This window comes from Boleophthalmus pectinirostris, unplaced genomic scaffold (assembly GCF_026225935.1).
Source record: "Boleophthalmus pectinirostris isolate CB_2022bp ecotype Guang Dong unplaced genomic scaffold, ASM2622593v1 HiC_scaffold_8, whole genome shotgun sequence".
In the NCBI taxonomy this organism is placed as follows: domain Eukaryota; kingdom Metazoa; phylum Chordata; class Actinopteri; order Gobiiformes; family Gobiidae; genus Boleophthalmus; species Boleophthalmus pectinirostris.
Genome location: NW_026571515.1, coordinates 9,944,994 through 9,968,321, shown reverse-complemented (window position 1 = coordinate 9,968,321; position 23,328 = coordinate 9,944,994). Strand labels below are relative to the sequence as shown.

At 38.8% G+C, this 23,328-nt stretch overlaps 1 protein-coding gene across 1 annotated transcript in view; it reads right to left on the bottom strand.

The window, feature by feature from the left end:
- LOC110158802 (forkhead box protein J3-like) overlaps positions 1-23,328 on the bottom strand; it is a 205,808-nt gene that overhangs the window by 19,959 nt on the left and 162,521 nt on the right. The window contains exons 8-10 of the mRNA XM_055165668.1: positions 21,496-21,682; positions 8,100-8,304; positions 1,624-1,742 (exon numbers count right to left, since the gene is read on the bottom strand). Coding sequence (XP_055021643.1) covers positions 1,624-1,742; positions 8,100-8,304; positions 21,496-21,682 — 511 coding nt within the window. The remainder of the gene's footprint in view (positions 1-1,623; positions 1,743-8,099; positions 8,305-21,495; positions 21,683-23,328) is intronic.

The following is a 23,328-nucleotide window of genomic DNA, read 5'->3' as shown; positions in this document are numbered from 1 at the left end:
TTTTTTTTGGTCATCATAATTACATGGCTGCTGCGTCTCTGTAATGGTAGTTTAAACTTTCACTGACAATTTGAAACAAAAACAAAAAAAAAATCCTCCATACAACCTTTAACTCATCATACAGTGACACATAGGCTACGTTCAGACTGCAGGGCTTAATGCTTAATTCAGATTTTTTTTTGTGAAATCTGATGTTTTTCCGAGGTCGTTCACATTTCCAATTACATGTGACTTGTATATGATCTCCAGTGTGAACTTTAAACGGCCCAAAAGTGTCCCAGTGTGCTCTGTGTTTACGGAAGTTGTCAAAAAATGGACGCGAATATTGAGCACCTGGAGATTTTAAAGTTCCTCTCGTACCGGAGCCAGAACATGAACAACTTATTTGTTTTATGGAGGAGATTGAGAAGGAGAAGGACGAGGTGTTTGGCCGTGGGGCAGTGTCCCTTGAAAGGAACATGTGGATGTGGAGACGTAGCCGAGAGTGGTGAGTGGTGATGTGCTTCGCTTAAAGGTTGCATGGAGGATTTTTTTGTTTGTTTCATATTGTCGATGAATGTTCAAAATAAAATTATAGAGATGCAGCAGCTTTGTAATTATGATAACAAAAAACAAAATAACAAAAAGAAAAAGAATGAAAATCCATCAATTGTGGACGTGGTGGGGGCAGATAAACATCAGCCAATAGATAACAAGGCTACCTCTTTATCTATTGGCTGTTGGATTGTCAATCAAACTCCCTACATTTCTAGCGTCACTGACTTGCCGGCGCGGTGGGATTATGCAGTTTACGTTCGCCTCTCACGCACTGATGCCGTTTACTCAACCGACACAGCGGTTCTTAGCGTCTTTTTCGAACTGTAGCTTCCTCTCACACAAAGTTTTGTTGTAATGGCGGACAAGAATTCACGACCATTTCGCCACAAAAGAAAGTCTGTTTTTGACGTCGCCGAAAGAAGAAGAGAAGGGGGAAGAGGAGCGAAGCGCAACATTTAAAAAAGGACAAACAGTCGCTGCATTTCTCTTTCCTTGGAAAATCTTCTATACAACCTTTAAGTGACACGGAGTTCATTACCAATTTTCGCCTACTTCAGCGCAGAATAGTGACTTTTGTGGCTTGTTTATAACGTGTAGGTCGGATGAATGAGCTTTGGCCGTTCAGACTGAAGTCGCATGTCAAAAGATCAGATATGTATCGGTTTGTGGCCTGGGTCGCATTTGAAAAAATCAGATCTGTGTCGCTCAGACTGTCATTAAAAGATCAGAAACAGGTCACAGAGGGGCCAAAAAATCAGATTTGGGTCACTTCAGGCTGCAGTCTGAACGTAGCCATAAACACACTGTCATTAGTGAATCTCTGACATACACAAGAGGGACAGACACACTTTAAAATCACTTTGCTGTACTGTTTCTCACATTACACTGTTCTTGTATGTAACATTACTTGTAATTGTTGATTATGTAATGTAATGGACCCAGACATGTTATAGCAGCAAATATGGATCCAAAATCCATGTGCAAGAAACTCAGGAGCAGTTGTGCAAAGTCAGCAGATTTAGTTTTAATTTTAAGCATGTGTAATGTGAATGGAGCTAATATTTCTTACGTGTTTGTTTGTGTTACCTTGAAAGGGTGAAAGGTCGACGTCGGCCCAGTTGTAGCTGGTGGCGATGCGGCAGCTCTCTTTGAGCCAGTCCAGGTTTGGATACCAGTCTGAGGACAGGCCTGGGTCAGAAAAACAGGAAACAGATCAGAGAAGTGCTACAGGTGCAGTTATTTAAGGCAGCGTTTCTCAAACTTTTTTTCTGGGGGCCCATATTTTAAAAGTCAAAAAAACTTTGCGACCCAAGTCAATAGACATTCGTAAATGACAAAATAAAGGTGGATTTGAGCATTATTGAACATTAATAAGGATATTTTATTTCGTGTCTCTCTGAACAATTAGTTTTACTCAAGTTTTAAACAATGAAAAACAGTAATTGAAGCAGCAATAAAAGGATCCATAAGTCGTCTATTTGCACATTAAATATAACCTGTTTCTTTTTCTTTTCAACATTCAATTGAACCAGCAACATTGGAACAAAATATACAATAAAATAATTACAAAAGGATTAGAAATTATACAAAACATGTCTTAACATTTCAACATTTCTAAGAGATGGGTGGTCCTGTCTGTGTTTTTGTAGCGTGTTTTTGTCCGGGTGCAGGAGGAGACGCAGCAGCAGATCAGACGCAGTATTCTGTCTGTTTCTGTGCTTTGTTTTCATTTCTTTGAGCACAGATGTGTCATGTGTCAGAACTGTACACTGCAGACCTACATGCAGCTCGTTCACACAGGTTTAACACTCAAATCTTGCATATTTAGGCTGAGTTCTTCTCTCAAACAAAAAAAAAAACACTCTGTACCACCTTGTGATGTCATGTGGTAATACAGGAAGTGCTTCACTGTTTTTAGAATCATTTGGATCAATTCAGCCCTGGAATTGCCAGTCTCCAGTAAACAAAAGTTAAAAGGTAGATGTTAACTTGACAACTACCACTACATGACATCACAAGGTGGATTGGAGCATTTTGAGCTTTGGAGATGTAGACAGACTAATAATAAAGAATGTAATACTTTAGTTCAGGGACCATATTTATAACTAACTAATAGTAAAGTGCATAATAAGTGCCTAATTACATATTTGTTTTTGTATTTATAAAATACTTTCAATGCATTTTTGCCTAAGGCTTTATTTTACAAGTATTAAGCCATGAACTGTTTTCTTCCAATAACAGTAGTGGAGATTACAATATATGTTTTTGTACAAACACTGAAATCTTAACAAGCATTAATAAGTGTTTGATGTACACTACATAACTATATACAAACTAATAGCTAAGACAGAGCTAAGTTACAAGTTACTCAAACATGGGTGAATAAAACAAAACAAAACTCCAGGTCTGTTTTTGAGACAACAGTCTAACATGTCACCAGTGTTGGGGAGTAACAGATTACATGTACCAGGAGTTACGTAATCAGAGTACAAATTATGAGTAACTGTATCTAGTTACAGTTACTGTTTCAGTGAGTGGTAATTGGATTACAGTTACTTTGTTGAAATAAGTGGATTACACTGTGGTATTTTCCTGTTTTCACATTTGGGGCTATATCCCTTTTTTTTTTTTTTTTTTTTCCCCCTCGGTAATTCCACTCATTGCCGGACACTAAACCAGGTCTAAGACCAGGTCTAAACCCAGGTCTAAACTAGGACTAAACCAGGACTAAACCAGGACTAAAGCAGGACTAAAGCAAAACTAGGTCTAAATCAGGTCTAAACAAGGACTAAAGCAGGACTAAACAAGTTCTAAACCATGTCTAAAACAGGATTTAACAAGACTAAACCAGAACTAAACCAGGACTAAACCAGGACTAAACCAGGATAAACAGAACTAAACCAGGACTAAACCAGGACTAAACCAGGACTAAACCAGAACTAAACCAGGACTAAACTAAACCAGGACTAAACCAGTTCTAAACCATGTCTAAAACAGGATTTAACAAGACTAAACCAGGACTAAACCAGGACTAAACCAGAACTAAACCAGGACTAAAACCAGGTCTAAACCAGTTCTAAACCATGTCTAAAACAGGATTTAACAAGACTAAACCAGGTTTAAAACAGGCCTAAACCAGGATTTAACAGGACTAAACCATGCTGCGTGGACCATGTCTCCTCCTCTTCTATCAATAACATTTTTAATTTGGTTAAAGACTCGGCCTTTTCGTTTTCTTTTATCAGACAAAACTTCTTATGTTACGATTTCCTAGTCTTTGCTTCTCTACAGCAAATCACCTTAAATAATTTAATGGATTACGTTACAAACTACATTTTGGGGTATGTAATCTGTAATCTGTAGGGGAATACATTTTAAAAGTCACCTTCCCAACCCTGCATGTCACTAAAATAAAGCACATTTTACATAATATACGACCTTTAAAAATAAATTACACAACATGACACGTAACTATCTTAATTCTTTCTGCGGCGTGTGTAAGAAAGACGGAGTATATCTTATTTCACTTATTCCACGCTCGTCATAATTTGCACAGATGACTCATTTATTTTCACGTATTAAAAATGTCCCATAAAAACAGGAAAGAGGATTTGCGTGACTAATAAAGTATACAAGCATCCTGTCAGGCCGTTCTTCACCCCTGTCCTAAAACATCTCACTCCAAAACTGCCTAAAACTGCTCATTTTACCAACCCGCCACTAGGGGGAGTAACTTGACTTTGCTGTAAAAAAAAAAAAAAAAAAAAAAAAAGCCAGGCTCAAATCAGAGAGAAACGCACGCTTGCCTTCACCTTTCCCTCATGCACAAACAAACAATGGAACCTAAAGCCACTGAGGGATTTCGTATATCCGTGTATTGGTTGTGAGGAATGCTAAACGAAATAAAACGCGCTTTCTTCTGCCTTGGGAATATGAGGTGGGAAAATCTGGTAGGATCCGGGGTGTATTAGACTAGTACTGGCTCATAAGACGGGATGCCCAGAGAGGAAAAGAGAGGAGAGGATAGAAGACAGAGGAGAGCTTATCTTTTCAATGCTATGAAGGAAATGTGATGCAGACAGTCAATACCACAATAAATAAAACGCGAAACGTGGACTGAAATTTGTACTGTTAAAAATATCCTCCCCTCAAGATTGTTGTATGATTGACACGAGTCTCCTGCCATTTTTACTGCTACTTTTTTTACCATTTATATATTTTTTTACTCTTTCTTATTGTAATATAATGTAATTTCCCTTGTAAAGTTTGTGAATGTTGATATGACTATGAAGTCTCTTGTTAAAGGTGCACTACGTAACATTCTTGTGGAGGGTCCGTCACCTGCTTGTCTCCATGGAAACGTTATTGTTTTGTCTAGAACAGAGGTGTCAAACTCAAATTCACAGAGGACAAAAATTTAAAACTGGGGCCACACTAAATATTTATTGTAATCTTTCAACAACATCTGCACGTTTTCTCTTCTTTTGAGAGATGTATGTTAAATCTTTTCTTATTAAAATAAATGTTTAATAATAGTTTTGCTTAAATATTGAATCCAGAAAAAGCAAAATATAAAATAACTAGAAAAGCACTCAGAGAGCGCAGACCTCCGCCAAGGACTACCCCCATTTTTTGGATAAAATCAGTCTGGATCAGATCCGGATCAGCCTTTGGAATTGGTCAATAATTAACCGAGATATTGAGAAACAAAATTTTTGGCCCCATTTACCACAATGTTAACTAAAATTTCAAAGTGATCCAGAATCCAGGATTTCTTCCGGATCACCCCCAAAATGAAATCAGTTCTTCCTTTTCACATTTCCAACAAATCCTGAAAATTTCATCAAAATCGGTCCATAACTTTTTGAGTTATGTTGCTAACAGACAAACAAACAAACAAACAAACAGACAAACAAACAGACAAACAAACAAACAAACAAACAAACAAACAGACAAACAAACAAACAGACAAACACCGGCAAAAACATAACCTCCTTGGCGGAGGTAATAACAACATTTTAAATAAATAATGTCTCTATAGTCTATGTGTAGCCAGCGGGCAGCTCTAATACATATTTGACATGTTCTCACGGTCCAAATATAATTATATTGTGGTCCAAATTTGGCCCCCGGGCTTGAGTTTGACATGTCTGGTCTAGAATGTTCCACAGTATCCAACGTATCAATCATGAGGGAGATGAGCAGGTTACAGCCCTGCGCCACATTAAACAGCTGCTCCTATTCACAGGAGAAGTTCATATACACGATGTCCCAAAAAATTTGACATCATTTCTGAAGGCCAATAATTTCGGCACTTCTTGTAGAAATAGAAGCGACTCTCCACAGATCTGACCTGTAATGTCAGATTACCACACTGGTGCTGTAACCTGCTTGTGACACATGAGTTTAATCTGTACTGTGGAACATTTTAGACAAAGCAGTGACATTTCCATGGAGACAAGCAGGTGACGGACCCTACACTGGAATGTTACGCAGTGCACCTTTAACAAGAGAAATATAAACATAAAAACACACACAAACATGATTGATTCACAAGGCAAATGACATTATATTACAACAACAAAGAGTAAAAAATATAAAAATGGTATAAAAAGTAGCAATAAAAATGGAGGGGAGTATATTTTTAAGTAAGTCAGTCTTTATTTATAGAGCGCGTTTCACAGACGCTTTGTCACAAAGACGCTTTACAGAGCATTATTCAGCATTATTCATTCACTCTATACCTGGTGGTGGTAAACTACTATTGTAGCCACAGCTGCCCTGGGGCAGACTGACAGAAGCGCGGCTGCCATGCCAATCAGCGCCATCGCTCCCTCCGACCATCAGACACACACCACTTTCATACTAGGCAATGTGGGTGAAGTGTCTTGCCTAAGGACACAATGACAGTTATTCCCACTGGCGCCTCACTGTGGCACCTGGAACTCCCAGTGTGTCCCATCCAAGTCCTCACCAGGCCCGGCCCTGCTCAGCTTCTGACATCTGACGGGATCAGGCTTTTACAAGCTGGTATGTCCACACTTACTCACTCACTTATATTTTTAATAGTACCAATTTCAGTTCATGTTTCGCATTTTATTAATTGTGGTATTGAATGTCTGCTTTACATCTGTTTCTATCAAACATTATGTGAAAATTTGAGGTTATTTCAACAAGAATGGTCAAAATTATTACCCTGCGAAATGATGGCAAATTTTTTGGGAGACTCTGTAATTTTGTTGAAATAACCTCATATTAGAGATCTGTGTGGGACAGAATTTTCAGTCCCGCTCCTGCCCGCACCTGCAAAGAATTGTCATTTTCATTCCTGCTCCAGCCCGCAAATCCCGCAAGATGGGGACGTTCGCTTTCTTAAAAGAGAAGTGGAAAGGAATAGTCTAAAATGTCCGTGAGATTAGACCACATCCGCAAATTTAGGCTACTTAAAATGTTTTTATTAATGCCAAATACAATATCCAGCACAAATTATGTATGATAGGCTCACATTAATCATTTGTATATTTTACTTTACACTCATATTTAGTTCATGGGACTGCGGTTTATCATCCCACTCGCCCGCTCCTGCAATGAGCTTTCAAAATGTGTCCAACGCTGCACTGTTTTGCGTCAGGTCCCACGGGTTCTGCAGGGCTCTACCTCAAATTTTCACAGAATGTATAGAAACAGATCAAAATTTTACGCTTAATGTTTTATTTCTGTTCTGTTTTCAGGTTGAGCCATGGCGTTCACTCCCAAAGAGAAGTAATTTTGCATTTTGGAATCTCCTCGCACACATATGTAATCCTTTAGCCCCTGCACAAGTCTTCCTCTTTACATTTTTGGTACCAAGTCCAAATTTGTTTGTTTAAGGTTTGGGTTTTTGAGTTTGGGTGACTATTCCAAGACGCAAAATGACTTCTCTTTGGGAGTGAACAGTTCAACCTGAAAACAGAACAAAAATAAAACATTAAATATAAAACCTTGCTCTGTTTCTGTACATTCTGTGAAAATTTGAGGTTATTTCAACAAGAACTGCCAAAATTATGGGCTTGTGAAATGATGTCAAATTTTTTTCAGGCACCCTGTATTTTTGAGGAACAGAAACACCCGAAATGAATAAATGTTAGATGTATATGATTTAATAACACACTTTATTTAATATTTGCTATGATTTATAGGTGGGTTATGGCAGGATGTGAGCGTCTGGTTTGTGAGTTTCTATTTTTCCATCGCAGAGTAACTGTTGTTGCAGCAAAACTTGAATTTCTCTTGGGATCAATAAAGTATCTCTCTCTCTCTAATGTGCTTTTTTTTTTATTATTTTGAGTTTAAAATTCAAAATTACGATTACATAAATTAATTTGAACCTTGCAGCTGTAAAATTTGAGTGTTATGTAAATGTAATAAACCAAATTAAATGAAAATCTTTGGGGTTTTTTGTTTATTTTTTTTAATTATTCATAGTTTTTGTGATGGTGCGTGAGCTACTGTGTCCCCATAATTCCCCTTGTGGACCAGTAAAGTTCGTGTAAGTGTAAGAGTAAGTTTGTCGGGCCTCTTACCTGTGCTGGAGCAGGGCTGTGTGCTGTGGCTCTGGTGGGACAGTGGCTGCGGGTGCTGCGGGTGCTGCGGGGTGCTGCGGGTGGGGCTGGAGGTGCTGCTGATGGTGATGGGAGGGGGGCACAGGGGGGATCTGGAGGGGGGAGGGCTGGTACGAGCACGACGTCCTGGACTGGGGGCCCGAGTCCGAGGGGAGACCCATCAAACCTGCACGACACAAAGAAGAAGAGAAGAGAAAATAAGCCCAGTGGTGGAGGAAGTACTCGGTTTTGTAGTAAAGTAAAAGTACAGATACAGGGACAAAAAGTTACTCAAGTAAAAGTATCACAGGAAAAAACGTACTTAAGTAAATCTATTCTAGTCTAAGGACCTGTTTAAACATGTACTTTTGTAGATTTTTTGATCAATTAAAGGATAAAATGCAGTGATTTTGGTAAAGATTTTAGCTGATTTTAAGTTTAATTTCTTAAGTTTTTCTGTTTTTGTGTATTTGGTTTGCTCAAAGTTGGGATGTTCACTCAAATTAAATGTGCTAAAATAAAAGTCAGCCATTTCAGAAGGTCTAAAACCATAAATAAGGACTTTTTACTTTTCAGTCCAGATCTAAAATGTAGTGGAATAGAAAGTACAGGCACACATCCTCCAAAAAAGAAAGTAAAAATTAAAAAGCAACCGCTGTAAAATTTCCTTAAAGTGCATGAAGTAACTTTTTTGGTGGAGAGTCCATCAAAATACTTTCTCCATGAAGATGTTGTTGCCTTTGTCTTGAATGTCTCACAGTATGGAATTAAACCTTTCTATCATCATAGACCAAGTTACAGGTCAGATCTGTGGAGAGGCGACCCCACCCACAGTCAGAATGCCAGTTTTTCTACGTATTTTTGAGCTATAAAACCACCTGTAATTGAATATATTTAAGATAGAGCTGTTTAATGTCATACTGTGGAACATTCCAGACAAGGCAATGACATCTCCATAGAAACAAGCAAGGAACAGACCCTCTACCAGGAAAGTTACACTATGCACACATATGGGTCCAGTCAAGCGGTAAAGGAGGGAAACAGGGGCAGATTTTTTACATTGAAATGTCTCTTATTCAGAAACTAGAGGGACTATTGAAATAAGTAAAGTATCAGAATGTAGGAAAGAGTTACACTCCAACAGGGTCAAGTTAAACCTGTGATATTCTTTCAAGTTGTTGACAAAAAATTTAAAAACTCATGTTGGTAACGGAGGAAATGAAATATGCAGCACTTTTTGGGCAATAAATACAAACAGTGATAACTCTTGGTTCTCACTTACATATCCTTAACAAACTGGTTTGAATATTTGCTTCATATAGTTTTCTACCATATGGTACAAGATTAGGTTGAAAAACCTCTTACTTTTTGAGTAATGAGATTTTTTATTAAGAAAGGTCATGGTAACGGAGGGAAAAGTAACAGAGGGAAAATTGTGCAAACAAGTAGAAGGTGCATGATTTTACATAATTTGTCGCTTTTTTCTTCCAAATACTTTAATATTACTTCAAAATGAAAGGAAACTATTTCTATAAAATATGTCAGTCCTTCCAAGTAAATTTTTATCTTTTTAAATACTTTTTTTTTTTTAAATCATGTATCTTCATCAACAGTTCAAAGATGGAATAACACAAGATATGATGAAATACATCCATTTATTTACATGATTTTCAGGTCTTTGAAATTTGGGAAATAATTTTTGTTCCATGTTTCATACATGGTTTGTTTAAAACATATGTAACTTTAGAACCAAAAATGGTACAGAAAAAAGGTAAACATTTTCATAAACTAGAGAACATATGTATCTGTTGAATACATTTTTATATCAGATGCATTAACTTGAATTTTTGGCCTTGTTGTTTACTTCTGCTTGACCGGGCAAATTGTAAAACTTGGACTTGAGTATCATACTTTAAGTTTTGTACTTCATTGCCTTCCACCATTGGTTATGGTAAAAATACAAAACTAGAAAAGCACTCAGAGAGCGCAGACCTCCGCCAAGGACTACCCCCATTTTTTATATAAATTGCGATAAAATCAGTCTTCTGGATCAGATCTGGATCAGCCTTTGGAATATGAAAGAGGATCCCATTGTCCATCCCCGAGTCAAATTTCATGGGGTTTGGTCAATAATTAACCGAGATATTGAGAAACAAAATTTTGGCCCCATTGACCACAATGTTAACTAAAATTTCAAAGTGATCCAGAATCCAGGATTTCTTCCAGATCTGAAATCAGTTCTTCCTTTTCACATTTCCAACAAATCCTGAAAATTTCATCAAAATCGGTCCATAACTTTTTGAGTTATGTTGCTAACAGACAAACAAACAAACAAACAAACAAACAGACAAACAGACAAACGCCGGCAAAAACATAACCTTCTTGGCGGAGGTAAAAAAAGGTAAAAATACAAAAGATTACGTAGACCAGGGGTGTCCAGACTTTTGTCACTGAGGGTCAGACTGTTGTCAACACAGCAGATCATTCAAATAGAACATTTCACATTGTTTTGACGGAGCTTCCGCACCTTTAATAAGACTTGGAACATTTATTTTAGGTCTGCATCACAATGAAATTTGTTTATAGTTTAAAGTGATATACTTATTTAAATCTGCTGTAAAAATTAATTCAGATGTTCAATTTGGTCATTTCAGCAGAAGTACCCCTGACAAAGACCATGATGTATTTGAAATATTTGAAAAAGCCGTGTTTCCTAAACTGCTGGTACATGTACTAGTGGTGGTACACGAGCAGGTAAATGAAGCCCTCTGCAGTTGGAGCTATTATTTATTTTTATTTAAGGACCACTGTATGACTCTTTTTGACCTTTCTTGGATTAATAATTATTTCAAACGACTGTCAATATGGTTTAGTCTCATTATTGACCATGTTTAGACATAATTTAGGTCTGAAATAGTCCGAGTTTAGATCTGATGGTCTCAATAAACCAGATTGGTGTGAAGAAGAAGAAGGAAAGAGAAGTACTGGTATAAAGCAACATAGCGTTTTTATAATCACATTAGTTTCTCGTCAATATTGCAATACATAATAAATTTAATGTTTAATTGTCCACAAATCAGGAAGTAGCTCTATTAACATATTAGTTGTTTTTAGCTTCACCATGACAACAAAACTCCACTCTGGCTCTTGAAAGTTGTAAAACTAGGGGTGTCAAATTATCGCGTTAATTGCGATTAATTAATTACAGTCATATTTAGCGCGTTATGTTTTTTAATCGCGTTAATCTCATTTTTAATCTCTAACTTTACTGTTTCTGTATGTGAGTTGCTTTATTATAAAACCTGTTTTTATGTGTTGTTGGGACAACAACACAAACACAAAAAACACATTTATAATTTTTTTTATTTCGGTAATTCCACTCATTGCCGGAAACCCACACAAAACACGCGCAGTAAGAGCGACGTGTAAACGTCAGTCACACAACGGACGAGGTCGTAGAGCCAGTAGAACAGAGCAGCAGTGCACAGGTAAAAACACATTCGTGTCTTGGAAATTATTCTCCCGACGTGAAATATAAAAGAAAATAACAAATATAAAATTGCCTGAAAACAACCTGCATAGACTCATGATGTCTGCACTACTGTCCTATACACACACAAACACACACACACACACAAACACACACACACACAAACACACACAAACACACACAAACACACACACCTTCATCATCGTCATTAACCTGAGAAAGCGCGGACCACGTTTCCTTCCGTAGTTACTGCGTGGACACCGACGTGCTCCCGTGAGCCGCGTGTGGATCGTGTTTTCTCGCATACGCGGCGTAAACCGCACTTCCTCCTGTGCGCCTCTAAACCAGAACTAACACCAAGACTAAAACCAGGACTAATCCAGTCCAGGACTAAACCAGGACTAAACCAGGTCTAAACCAGGTCTAAACCAGGACTAAAACCAGTGATCTCATATATAAAGCATTTCTCTATCAATAATATTTTTAACATGGTTAAGGAAAGACTGGACTTCTTATTGTCTTTAAGTAGACAAAAGTTATTATGTTCAGATTTTCTCGTCTTTGCTACTTTACAGCAAACAGTTTCTTATTCATGGAGACTTGGGCTCAACAGACAAATTGGAGAGATTTGTTATTTATAAAGTCACTTTTTTTAATCTATATCAGTCTTTTGATCTGCCACAATAATGTAATAATGAATTTAAATGAAAATACCTCAAATTGAAGCTTTTCTCAGCAATTTTTAGGTGAGATTAAAATGAGATTAATTAGATTAATTAATTACAGATCATAATTAATTAATCTCTCCATTTTTTTAATCGCATGACAGCACTATGTAAAACGCTCTCATCTACTCTACTTTGCAAGGAATGTGTTAAGAAAGTGAGAAATAAACTTGAACCTCTGCCAGCTGTTTAAAACACCAAAGCTTTTTAAAGGTTCTGAAGACGATTCGACTCAACAGTGCGGCAAAACGTGGGGGTAAAGAGCGGGGAAGACATTCACAAAATCTCACTTACTCCACTACCATTACATTTTTAATCGTGCGTATTTACATTTATAATAACTGCCCAATCAAACTATATTATCTATCAGTAATTTACACATTTTCACAGCCTTCTTGGGTTAAAAACATAAAAAATATATGTAAGTAAATAAAAATAATCTACTAAAATAATCAGGTCTACTAAAATATCTGTTAGTTTCATTGTTTATAATCATATTTTTGTGTTATTATCAGGTTAAGATATTCATTAAAGGTCCAATATTACGCAAAATTGACCCTTGTGAGATTTAAGCCGTGTTATAAAGTTGTTACCTCCTGATACAGTAGAGGAAGAAGTACTCAAGTAAAAGTACAGATACCAGAGAAAATAATATTAAAGCAAAAAAAAAAGTAGTTGTAAATAATAAAGTAAAAATAAAAGTATCAAATGAAAAAATCTACTTAAAGGTGCACTGTGTAAGTTTTTGGTTGGGGGTCTGTCACCTGCTTGTTTCTATGGAGATGTCATTGCTCTGCCTGGAATGTTCCACAGCAAGACTTTAAATTTTTTTCTTTACATGTGTTCAATTGCAATTGGTTTTATAGCTCAAAAATACCTAGAAAAACATGGCATTCTGACTGTGAGCGGGGTCGCTTCTCCACAGATCTGACCTGTAACCCGGTCTGGTTTGGTCTTCATGAAGATAGAAAGGTTTAATGCCGTACTGTGGAACATTCTAGACACAGCAATGACATCTCCATGCAGACGAGCACTTGATGGACCCTCCACCAGAAAAGTTACACAAAGCGCCTTAAACTGCAGAATTATTAAGTTGCATTTCCTTAAGATTAAAAACCTTAAGATACAAACACTTAAATCTATGGTTTGGGTTCTGTCACCTGTTTGTTTCTATGGAGATGTCATTGCTCTGCCTGGAATGTTCCACAGTATGACTTTAAACAGATCTACTTTACATTTATTCAATTACAGGTGGTTTTATTGCTCAAAAATACCTTGAAAAACAGACATTCTGACTGTGAGTGGGTCGCCTCTCCACAGATCTGACCTGTAACTTGGTCTGATTTAGTCTCCGATGAAGATAGAAAGGTTTAATGCCACACTGTGAAACATTCCAGACAAAGCAACAACATCTCCACTGAAAAAAACAAAATCTAGCCAAGTTAAGACGACTTGAATTAAGAAAGTTTTTTCATGATTTGATAATCTGCCAGTAGAACAACACTTTTTATACTTAAAATATGAAAATGCATCTTGCTACAGAGAGAAAGAAAAACAACAACTTTCCAGACAAAGCAATAACATCTCCATGGAGAAAAGCTTTTGATGGGCCCTCCACCTGAAAAGTCACATAATGCATCTTTAAGTAAAAGTATTTAAGTACCTGTTTAAAAATGTATTTAAAGAGCAAAAAGTAAAAGTATTTCACAGAGATTTTGAGGCTTCAAATGTAGTGATTTGTACTAAATTTAGTTCAGTAAAAACAATTGAATCGATCCGTTTGTTCCTATGCAGTTTTTTTTTTTTATGTATTTTTGTTTGCTCAAATTACAAAGCTGTTAAAATAAACTGCTCAGCCTTTTCAGCTCAAACTGTCTCAAACAACAATAAAAAAATACTTTTACTTTTCAGTCCTGTTCAAAAATGTAGTGGAGTAAAAGTAAAAAGTATCCACTGTAAAATGTAATTAAGCAAGAATTGTATGTATCTGTATTTAACTTAACAGTGAACTGTAAAGAATAAATGATCCTTGGATATGTTTAATGTTATACCACGGAACATTCCTGGCAAAGCAACAGAGCTGGGACCAAGTCGTTGTTTTGCAAGTCTCAGGTAAGTCTCAAGTTTTTGACCTCAAGTCCGAGTCAAGTCCCAAGTCGAGTCCCGAGTCAAATACAGGCAAGTCCAAGTCGAGTCTCGAGTCACTGCTCCATAAGTCCAAGTCAAGTCCAAGTCGTCTGCTTTGAGCTTCAAGTCATTTCAAGTCTTTAAATCAAAGTACCAAATATAGCTTAGATTTTTGCAATTTATATGAATTTTAAACTAAATTGTACTTAAAAAAAAAATCACAGTATATTTATATATGAGTATTTATAGAGTTGTAAAATTGTCATTTTTTTCCTTTTTAAACGTCTTGACAAGATCTTAGTGTGAATCATTATGGTCAGAACAGAAAGAATTTTGAGTTATAAGTGCTGCTCAAGTCACAGGCCTCAAGTCCAAGTCAAGTTCCAAGTCGAGTCTCATGTCACTGGCCCATGAGTCAAGTCCAAGTCGTCTGCTTTGAGCTTCAAGTTATTTAAAGTCTTTAAACCAATAGCTTAAGTTTGTGCAATTTATATGAATTTTAAACTAAAATTTACTTTAAAAATCATAGTATATTTATATATGAGTATTTATAGAGTATATAAGATGTTGTAGAAATGTAAAATTTTTCCTTTTTAAATGTTTTCACAAGATCTTAGAGTGAATCATTACTGTCAGAATAGAAATAATTCTGATTTAAAAGTGCTTCTCAAATCTTCTCAAGTCACAGGCTTCAAGTCCAAGTCAAGTCCCGAGTCACTGACCTTCAAGTCCAAGTCGAGCCCCAAGTCTTAGTCCATTTTATCAAGTCAAGTCTAAATCCTAAAAATAGTGACTCAAATCTGACTCGAGTCTTGCAAGTCCCCACCTCTGCAAAGCAATAACATCTCCATGGAAACAGGCAGGTGGCGGACTCTCCACCGGGAAAACTACGCAGTTCATCTTTACTCTAAGTGCAGTACTTCACTACTTTTACTTTCTTCCATTCCACCACGGCCCATGAAAACACACACTGTACCTGGAGTTGTGTTTTGTTTCTTTCCCACATGTTCGAGTAATCCTTTCTTAACCATCCATTCAAACCATATTCTCTATCAACGATTTGCACATTTTCCCCCCTCACCTCTCCTCCTCCTCCTCCTCTTCCTCCCTCCTCCTCTTCCTCCCTCCTCCTCCTCCTCCTTTCCCACACCACAAATTGAAGAAGGCCTCGTGTCAGTAGCAGCAGTTCAACAGACCGGATCCACCTCTGTGTGTTTGTGTGGCTAAATAATAAAGGATTACTCAAACGTGTGAATGAAACAAAACACAACTACAGGCTTGTTTCTGACGAGGAAACAACATTATAACATACATCAAAAAAATAGCGTAATAAAGGTCCCTTAAAGGTGCACTATGTAACTTTTCTGGTGGAGGGTCCGTTAATTGTTTTTCTCCGTGGATATGCCATGGAACGTTCTATCTTACATTTATTCAATTACAGCTGGTTTTATAGCTCAAAAATACCTTGAAAAACAACATTCTGATTGTAAACGGGGTTGCCTCTCCACAGATCTGACCTGTAACTTGATCTGGTTTGGACTCCTTGAAGAAACATTCCAGACAAAGCAATAACATCTTCATGGAGACAAGCATTTGATGGACCCTCCACCAGAAAAGTTACACAATGCAGCTTTAAACTGCAGAATTATTAAGTTGCATATCCTTATCCTAAGATATAAACACTTAAATCTATCAGAAAATGACTTAAAAGTAGTGAAATTATCAGATCTCTCAGAACTATTAAGTACCATATTTTTCGGACTATAAGTCGCACCAGTCAAAAAATAAGTAATGAAAAATATTAAAACATACATAAGTCGGACCGGACTATAAGTCGCAGTTTTTGGTGGGAAATTTAGTTTATAAAATCAGAGACCAGGAACTGACATTTCATCTTGAAAGTCAAGTTATAGTAAAAACAATAAAACAGAGAACAACAGACTGTTAATGTCACATATGAAAAGTTCTTCAGATAATTATAACATAAACAACAGAACAAGTTTAACAAACTCTCCATCTCACTTAAAAATCACTAAATCCATTTAATTCTTCATCATCAGTGTCACTTCTGCACAACCACCGGAGGTAAACAGAGCGTCACTTCCTCTTCTGTGTCGCTGTCGTCAGACTCTGCATCAGTTCCAGTTAGAATTATTCCGGCCTTTCTGAATCTCAACAGGATAGTTTTGGTTGTCTTTATAAGTTTGTTTAAATTTTACATTTTCAGTAGCAAAGAAGTAATGCTGCGATCGACTGACACGACACAGACAGAACAGAGGCTCTTTCTGCAGGAGACATGTGCAGTAGAGTGAAGTGACAGTGGTACAGGAGGAAGAGCAGCAGCATATACTCACACACAAGACTAGAGCCTCTCACGTCTGTCAGTGTGAAAATTTTAATCTATAAGCCACACCGGAGTATAAGTCAGGAAACACCCGAACCATGAAAAAAACTGGGACTTATATTCTGAAAAATACAGTAGATAATAAGATGAATAGCCTGATATAAGTTGTACAATATTGGCCAGATCAGAGAAATCTGCAGTGATCTCCTAAAGAAATAAGACAATTGTCGGCTTGAACATTTTGATTATTTAAGTTGTCATGTTACGAGGTAAAACATTCTCAACATCAACTCAGTTCTCATATTTCCCCCACACACAGTTTTAAAGGGCCCAGAACTGGACCTTCATCCTATTAATTTATATTACAGTGGATCCATGTGTCAGTAGCAGCAGCAGCAGTTTTGTGTGTTTGCGCGGAAGTACGAACAAGCAGGAACCACCGCCAAAGAGCCCACGGAGAGGAGGAGGAAGGAGGAAGGAGAAGAGAGAAGCGAGAAGAGAGAAAGGGGGGAGTCCTGGTGGGAGGGCGCCTGCTGACCTCAACGCAATTAGCGCGATGCTTCACAAAGTTTCAACCCAATATAATTAGCTCCTATCAAAACCTCAGACCCCGGCGCGATTTTTTTTTCCCTTCTCTTCATCTTCTTAATTGACTGAGCGAGCCGTAAAGAGCAGATACGCGGAACAGCTGATAGTTTACTGTTTATTCGGAGACAATGGAGGACGAGCCGGCGCGTTGTGAAGGTGAGCGCGGGCGGGTTTTAGCGCTATGACAACAGAATCAGGCGGCGTTTAATTCGGAGCTTAAGTTTGACAGTTAATTATGCGCGTGCAGGCTGATAGCGCGGGGGGGGCACGTGTCAGCGGTACATACGTGTCAGTGGAGACGGGTGAGCAGACACGGAGGGGACACCGTGTGTGTCTGCAGGCAGTTTGTAAGGGTTAACTTTAGGATTACTAAACTGGAAAGTGAAACTGGTGGCTTTTCGCGTTTTCGTTGCTTCCTTGATTCTTTCTCACTTGTTCTCAGGGAAATACGGCGTGTGTTGCTTTAAGATTTGAAGTTGTATGAATGAATATATGTGTGTGTCGTTCATTCATTCATTTATCAAAATAAAACCAAAAATAAGAAAATAAAAAAACAACTATTATCTTCATTATTTGTCTCCAAAACCAAACAAAAAACAAACTGATAACGATTAGTTTTTTCAGTTTTCGATTTTGTGTTTAAATGAATAATGGAAAGGAAAAAAAAAACAGATAAGGGCCATTTTTCATTTCTGAGACTGAAACTGTGATGATAGACTTTTGGTCCAGGTCTAAACCAGGTCAGGACTGAATCAGGACTGGGTCGGGACAGGCCCAGAGATGCACTCGCCTAGACTGTCAAGTGATCAAGACTGAGACCGGAACCAGACCGTGACTGAGACCAGGACTGAGACCAGGACCAGGATCAGGACTGAAACCAGGACCAAGACCAGAACTGAGACCAGACCAAGACCAGTTCGGGACTGAGACAGGGACTGAGATCCGGACTGGGACCAGAACTGCGATCGGAACCAGACCAGGACTAAGACCAGGACCAGATAGGGACCAGGACGAGGACTGAGATCTGGACTGAGACCAGGGGCCTCATTTATAAATCTTGCTTACGCAAAAATCCGTGCGTGCGCGCTTCCTACGCCAACCGCGGTATTTATAAAACTCGCCTAAGGCGTGGCTCTTTGCTTAACTCTACGCCAACTCGGGACCTCCTGTAAGTTCTACGCAAAATCTGGAGACACGGGGAAAAAGCGACACTCGTGGAGAGAAGCAGAAGTGAACAGAGTTTGAGGAAGTGTTTGATCAGAAAATCCACGTATATAGAAGAATTACCTTCTGATTTGCGCATTTAAGTGTTTGGTTCGCCAAAATACGGAGAAGGGCTGTTTATTCCACTCATTATTCTCCACAATATTATACATTTGACACTCGTGCACGATCGCGGCCACGTTCCCGGACAGTGTTGCGCAGAGTCCCACAGTCCACACCGCGACCATAGACTTCTATAGAACACAGACTGACCAACACAGAGGATTAAATAATGACCCAACCTGAGAGAAAACTCTTCCCTTGGACGCAGCAGGAGCCAGGCTTTGATTTAATATGAACGCAACTTTAACACTTTTACTTTAGTCTTTACGCACCGAGCGCCAGAGTGACCTGAGTCTGCGGACAACACGAAGCCCACTGCCCGAAGCCTGACCCGAACCAAAATCTTCCCTACATTTTTGTGTAATGGGGAACTCTTGTACATGAGAGCTGCTCTCTGACTGTATGAAGAACAGAATAATGCCCGTGCCGACCCAGACCCACAGACCCAGACCCACACTCACAGACCCAGACCCACACTCACAGACCCAGACCCACACTCACAGGTTCAGCAGTTTGGATGTTTCGTGTGGACTTTAATTGGCAGAATAACATCTGTATCTGATGTGTTTCGTGCTAAATCTGTGTCCTCGTATCCTCGTGTCCCTCCCTCGCTCCTTTCGCTCTCCAGGGGAGGGCATCTGAATCTCTCGCACGCGCTCATAATTTGCACACATCATAGGCAGACTTAAAATAATAGTGATAAAACTCTTGAAACAGCGAAAAAACACATGGTCTTTACTGTAAAGATGTGCTGCCTAAATATTATGAAAATATGATTAAATGAAAAGATGAGTCATTGTTGTCACTTTTAGTTTTGTATTTATTTATTAACAAGGTTTAATAAAGTATTTAATAAAGTGTTTGTCGTGATCACGTGGTGCTACGTGGAGCGTCCTCCTCCCTCTGTCCCGCGTGTCTCGGTCAAACCCACTGATTATCGACTCATGTTTAGGGAAATCTCATTCACGAGTCACTTTACATGCTCCTTTTATGGTGAGGTGGAGGTGTGGAGAGGGCGTGACGTGACGTAGGTTTACGTGCGCAAATTGTAGTTGCAGGTGGGATTTATAAAGCAAAGACTGCAGGTTTGGTGCGTGCGGTGGGTTTTCTAAATATAGAGTTTGCGTGGCGCACGCCTGTCGTAGCTACTAGACGTACGCACTAACTTACGACAACTCCTGCGCAGTTTTTATAAATGAGGCCCCAGAACTGTGATCGGAACCAGACCAGGACTAAGTCTGGGACCAGATCGGGACCAGGACGAGGACTGAGATCTGGACTGAGACCAGGACTGCGATCGGGACCAGACCAGGACTAAGACCGGGACCAGATCGGGACCAGGATGAGGACTGATACCGAGACTGAGAGCGGGACTGTGAGCGGGACCAGACCAGGACCAGACCAGGACCACACCAATACCAGACCCGAACTGAAACCATTTTAGTCCTGGTTTAGACCTGGAAAGTGAAATCAGGACTAAAATGGTCGGTTCTGGTTAAGACCTGGTTTAGACCTGGTTCAATTCTGGTTTAGTCCTATTTTAGTCCTCGTTCAGTCCTGGTTCAGTCTGTATGCAACGTAAAAATCTGGCATCGCAGTTTAAATCACGGAAACAGGAAACGGCCGTTATCTGTTTTTTTCCATTATTCATTAAACACAAAACTGAACAGAGCATTTTGAGCTTTGTAGATGTGCACTTCTAATAACAAAGAGTTACTCAAACACGTGTGAATGAAACAAAACACAACGCCAGGTCTGTTTTTGAGGAGGAAACCACATTATAACACACTGTACATCAAAAAATAATAATGTAATATGAACCCCTTAAAACACAGGTGTCAAACATAAGGCCCAGGGGCCAGATCCAGCCCTCCAAGACCTTTAATGTGGCCCTTGGGTGATTTTCTACTAAAATATTTTAATTATATTTTCTATTAAAATATTACTAATTTTCTGTGGTGTTTATCACAGCAGCGTCTCCAGCGTCTCTGTACGTGGCCCCTCCCACCAGAGCAGCACAAATGAAGACTTGTCTCTTTCCAAACGCTCTTAAAGGACGATCGTTTTGACTGTTGACCGTGACAACCTCATCAGAAAAATGTCCAACATGAGAAAAGTGGAGCCGAGTGCAGGATTTTCCAAGAAAAATTGACTTATTCCTGTTTTCATACAAGTTAATGTTAAAACATTGTGTTGAAATGGAATTTTTCTTAAAGTTTCAGGTTGTTCATAATATTATAATATTATAATAAGAAAGAGTTCATCAATTAACAAAGATTTCTGTAATAGATTTGTGTTTCTCTTCACAAATTTGAACTTATTGTTATTTTTGGGGTTTATATGCCATGAGTTTTCTGATCCGGCCCCTTTGGGATCAAAGTAGGTTGGATATGACCCCCGAACCAAAATGAGTTTGACACCCCTGCCTTAAAACATGATTAATTTGTTGCAAACCTGAAAAAGAAATCACTAATTAAATGTCAAAGTTATTTTATCTTATGAGTAAAGCCTTCTCAACATCAACTCGAGATAAACTTGAACAAATTTCTTTTTAAATTGCAGTACTCACATATTTCCATAATTTTCCCCCCATAATTTAGAGGGTTTTAGTGGCTCAGAACTGGATTTTCATTCTATTCATTTATATTATAGGGGGCCCATGTGAGACTTCTTGCCCCAGGTCCTGAAATTTCTGTCACCGTGCCTCCTGATACATCTGCTCACCAGGCAGCGTGCGTTTGTGTGTGTTCGTGTGTGTGTGTGTGTTTGAAAACCCACCTTGTTGAGAGAAGGACTGCTCAAACACACACTTGTACAGGCTGCGGAAAGAAGCGCTGAGGTCCTCGAAGTCGGAGAAGCAGAGCGCCTTGTCCCTGGCCGCGTCCGGGACGGGCAGGCCGGGGAGACCGTACTGGGACTGGGGCGCAGGAGGAGGGGGCTGAGGGGGGTCCGAGTGACTGCTCACCTGTGGGACGGAGAGAGAAGGAGAGACGGAAAGACGTTTAGCGCTTTTCAAGATAATCAAAGTGTTGGTTCAGTCCCAAGATCAGCAGTATCAAGGATTTGTTGAAAATACTACAGTTTTGAAGTATCATCTGACAAATAACGGTTGGGAGAAAACCAGGAACTAAATCTGAAGACTAAACAAGGCTTTAAAAAATCTATTCAATGCCAAAGAACACTCAAACTCAAGTTGAAAGGATTGGACCTGGTTAGTAGTTGGATGGGAGACCAGTGGAAAGTTAACCTGTGAAAAGAGTTCTGCACATTATCAATCTGAGGCGGCTCTCATGGCGACTGTTTGAATCTGAAACTAGTCACATCCAGTTGAGAGAAAAACACGTCTTCCGTGTCCGTACTTTATGCTCGTTGTCCACAAACAAAATACCATATTTTTTGGGCTATAAGGTGCACTTAAAATCCTTTAATTTTCTCAAAAATCGACAGTGCGCCTTATGTATTAATTCTGATTGTGTTTACTGACCTCGAACCTATTTCATGTGGGACACGGCGCTCAAAAATCTGTCAAAATGTTTTAGTACGACTTTGGTAAACTGCAAAGCTGCACCACTGAATGGACTGTCGCAGCATTACGGCTACTGGAGTCAGGAGCCTCATGGAGTAAAGCCCAATTTATGTTCCTTAGTTCGACAAAAGCTGAATCGCATGTTACGGCCCCAGGCCTTGGATTGTCATTTGTTCTGGGTGTTCTAAATAAGTTTGCTGACACACTTGGATTCCTGCTGTGGGAGCCTTCGTTTGTGATTGTTGGGGCAGGTCGACGCCCACCTCACCTGCAGCCACCGCCCCCTATTTAAGGAGATTACAGCACCTGTTCGGGGCTGCTGGCCTTGGTGGCCAGTCTGCCATTTTGGTTTTGTGTTTGTGTAATTTAGTTTAGTTCTGTTTTGTGCCTTTTTTGATTTGGTCACTCGATTCTGTTTGTGGGTTTATGTGGTTTAATTTGGGGAACTTGTGTTTTAGTTTAGTGTGTCCCCTAAGTTTTACCACTCGTTTTTTGTGTAACCCTGCGTGACCCCTTTTCTGGCACAAAACTCTGTTTATTCTGTTGTTCTGTTTCTTAGTTTAGGTTGTTTTCTGTATATTTTTAGTCCTTTGTTAATTTACCTTTTACCTTCGTGTTAATTAAACATTACTTAATTTATTCCATTTTACATCTTGGTTTTATTTTTGTTACTTCCCTCACCCCAAACAAGCTGGGTCGTAACACCGCATCAGTGAGCTATTTTTTTTCAGTGCTTAGAGTTTATGCAAATTAGCCATGTGGTTTTAAGTTTAATTTCTGTAAAACATAAACAAATGTGCGCAAAGTTGCATTAAACACATTATTACTCAATGTATATTTAAGTCCTCCTCGTAGGAAATAAACAAATTTAAATTATCCACCCACATTCACATTCATAATCCACATTCACAGGGAGGCAACATTAGTTTCGTTTAATACGCTTTATAATCCGGTGTGCCTTATAGTCCGAAAAATACAATAGTTTGTATTGACACTAAAATATGTTTGTTCTGGTTCATCTCATGGATCTATTAAAATAACTGGAGGGTGTTGCTGCTTGTATCTGCCTCCAGTTGATGTAGTGA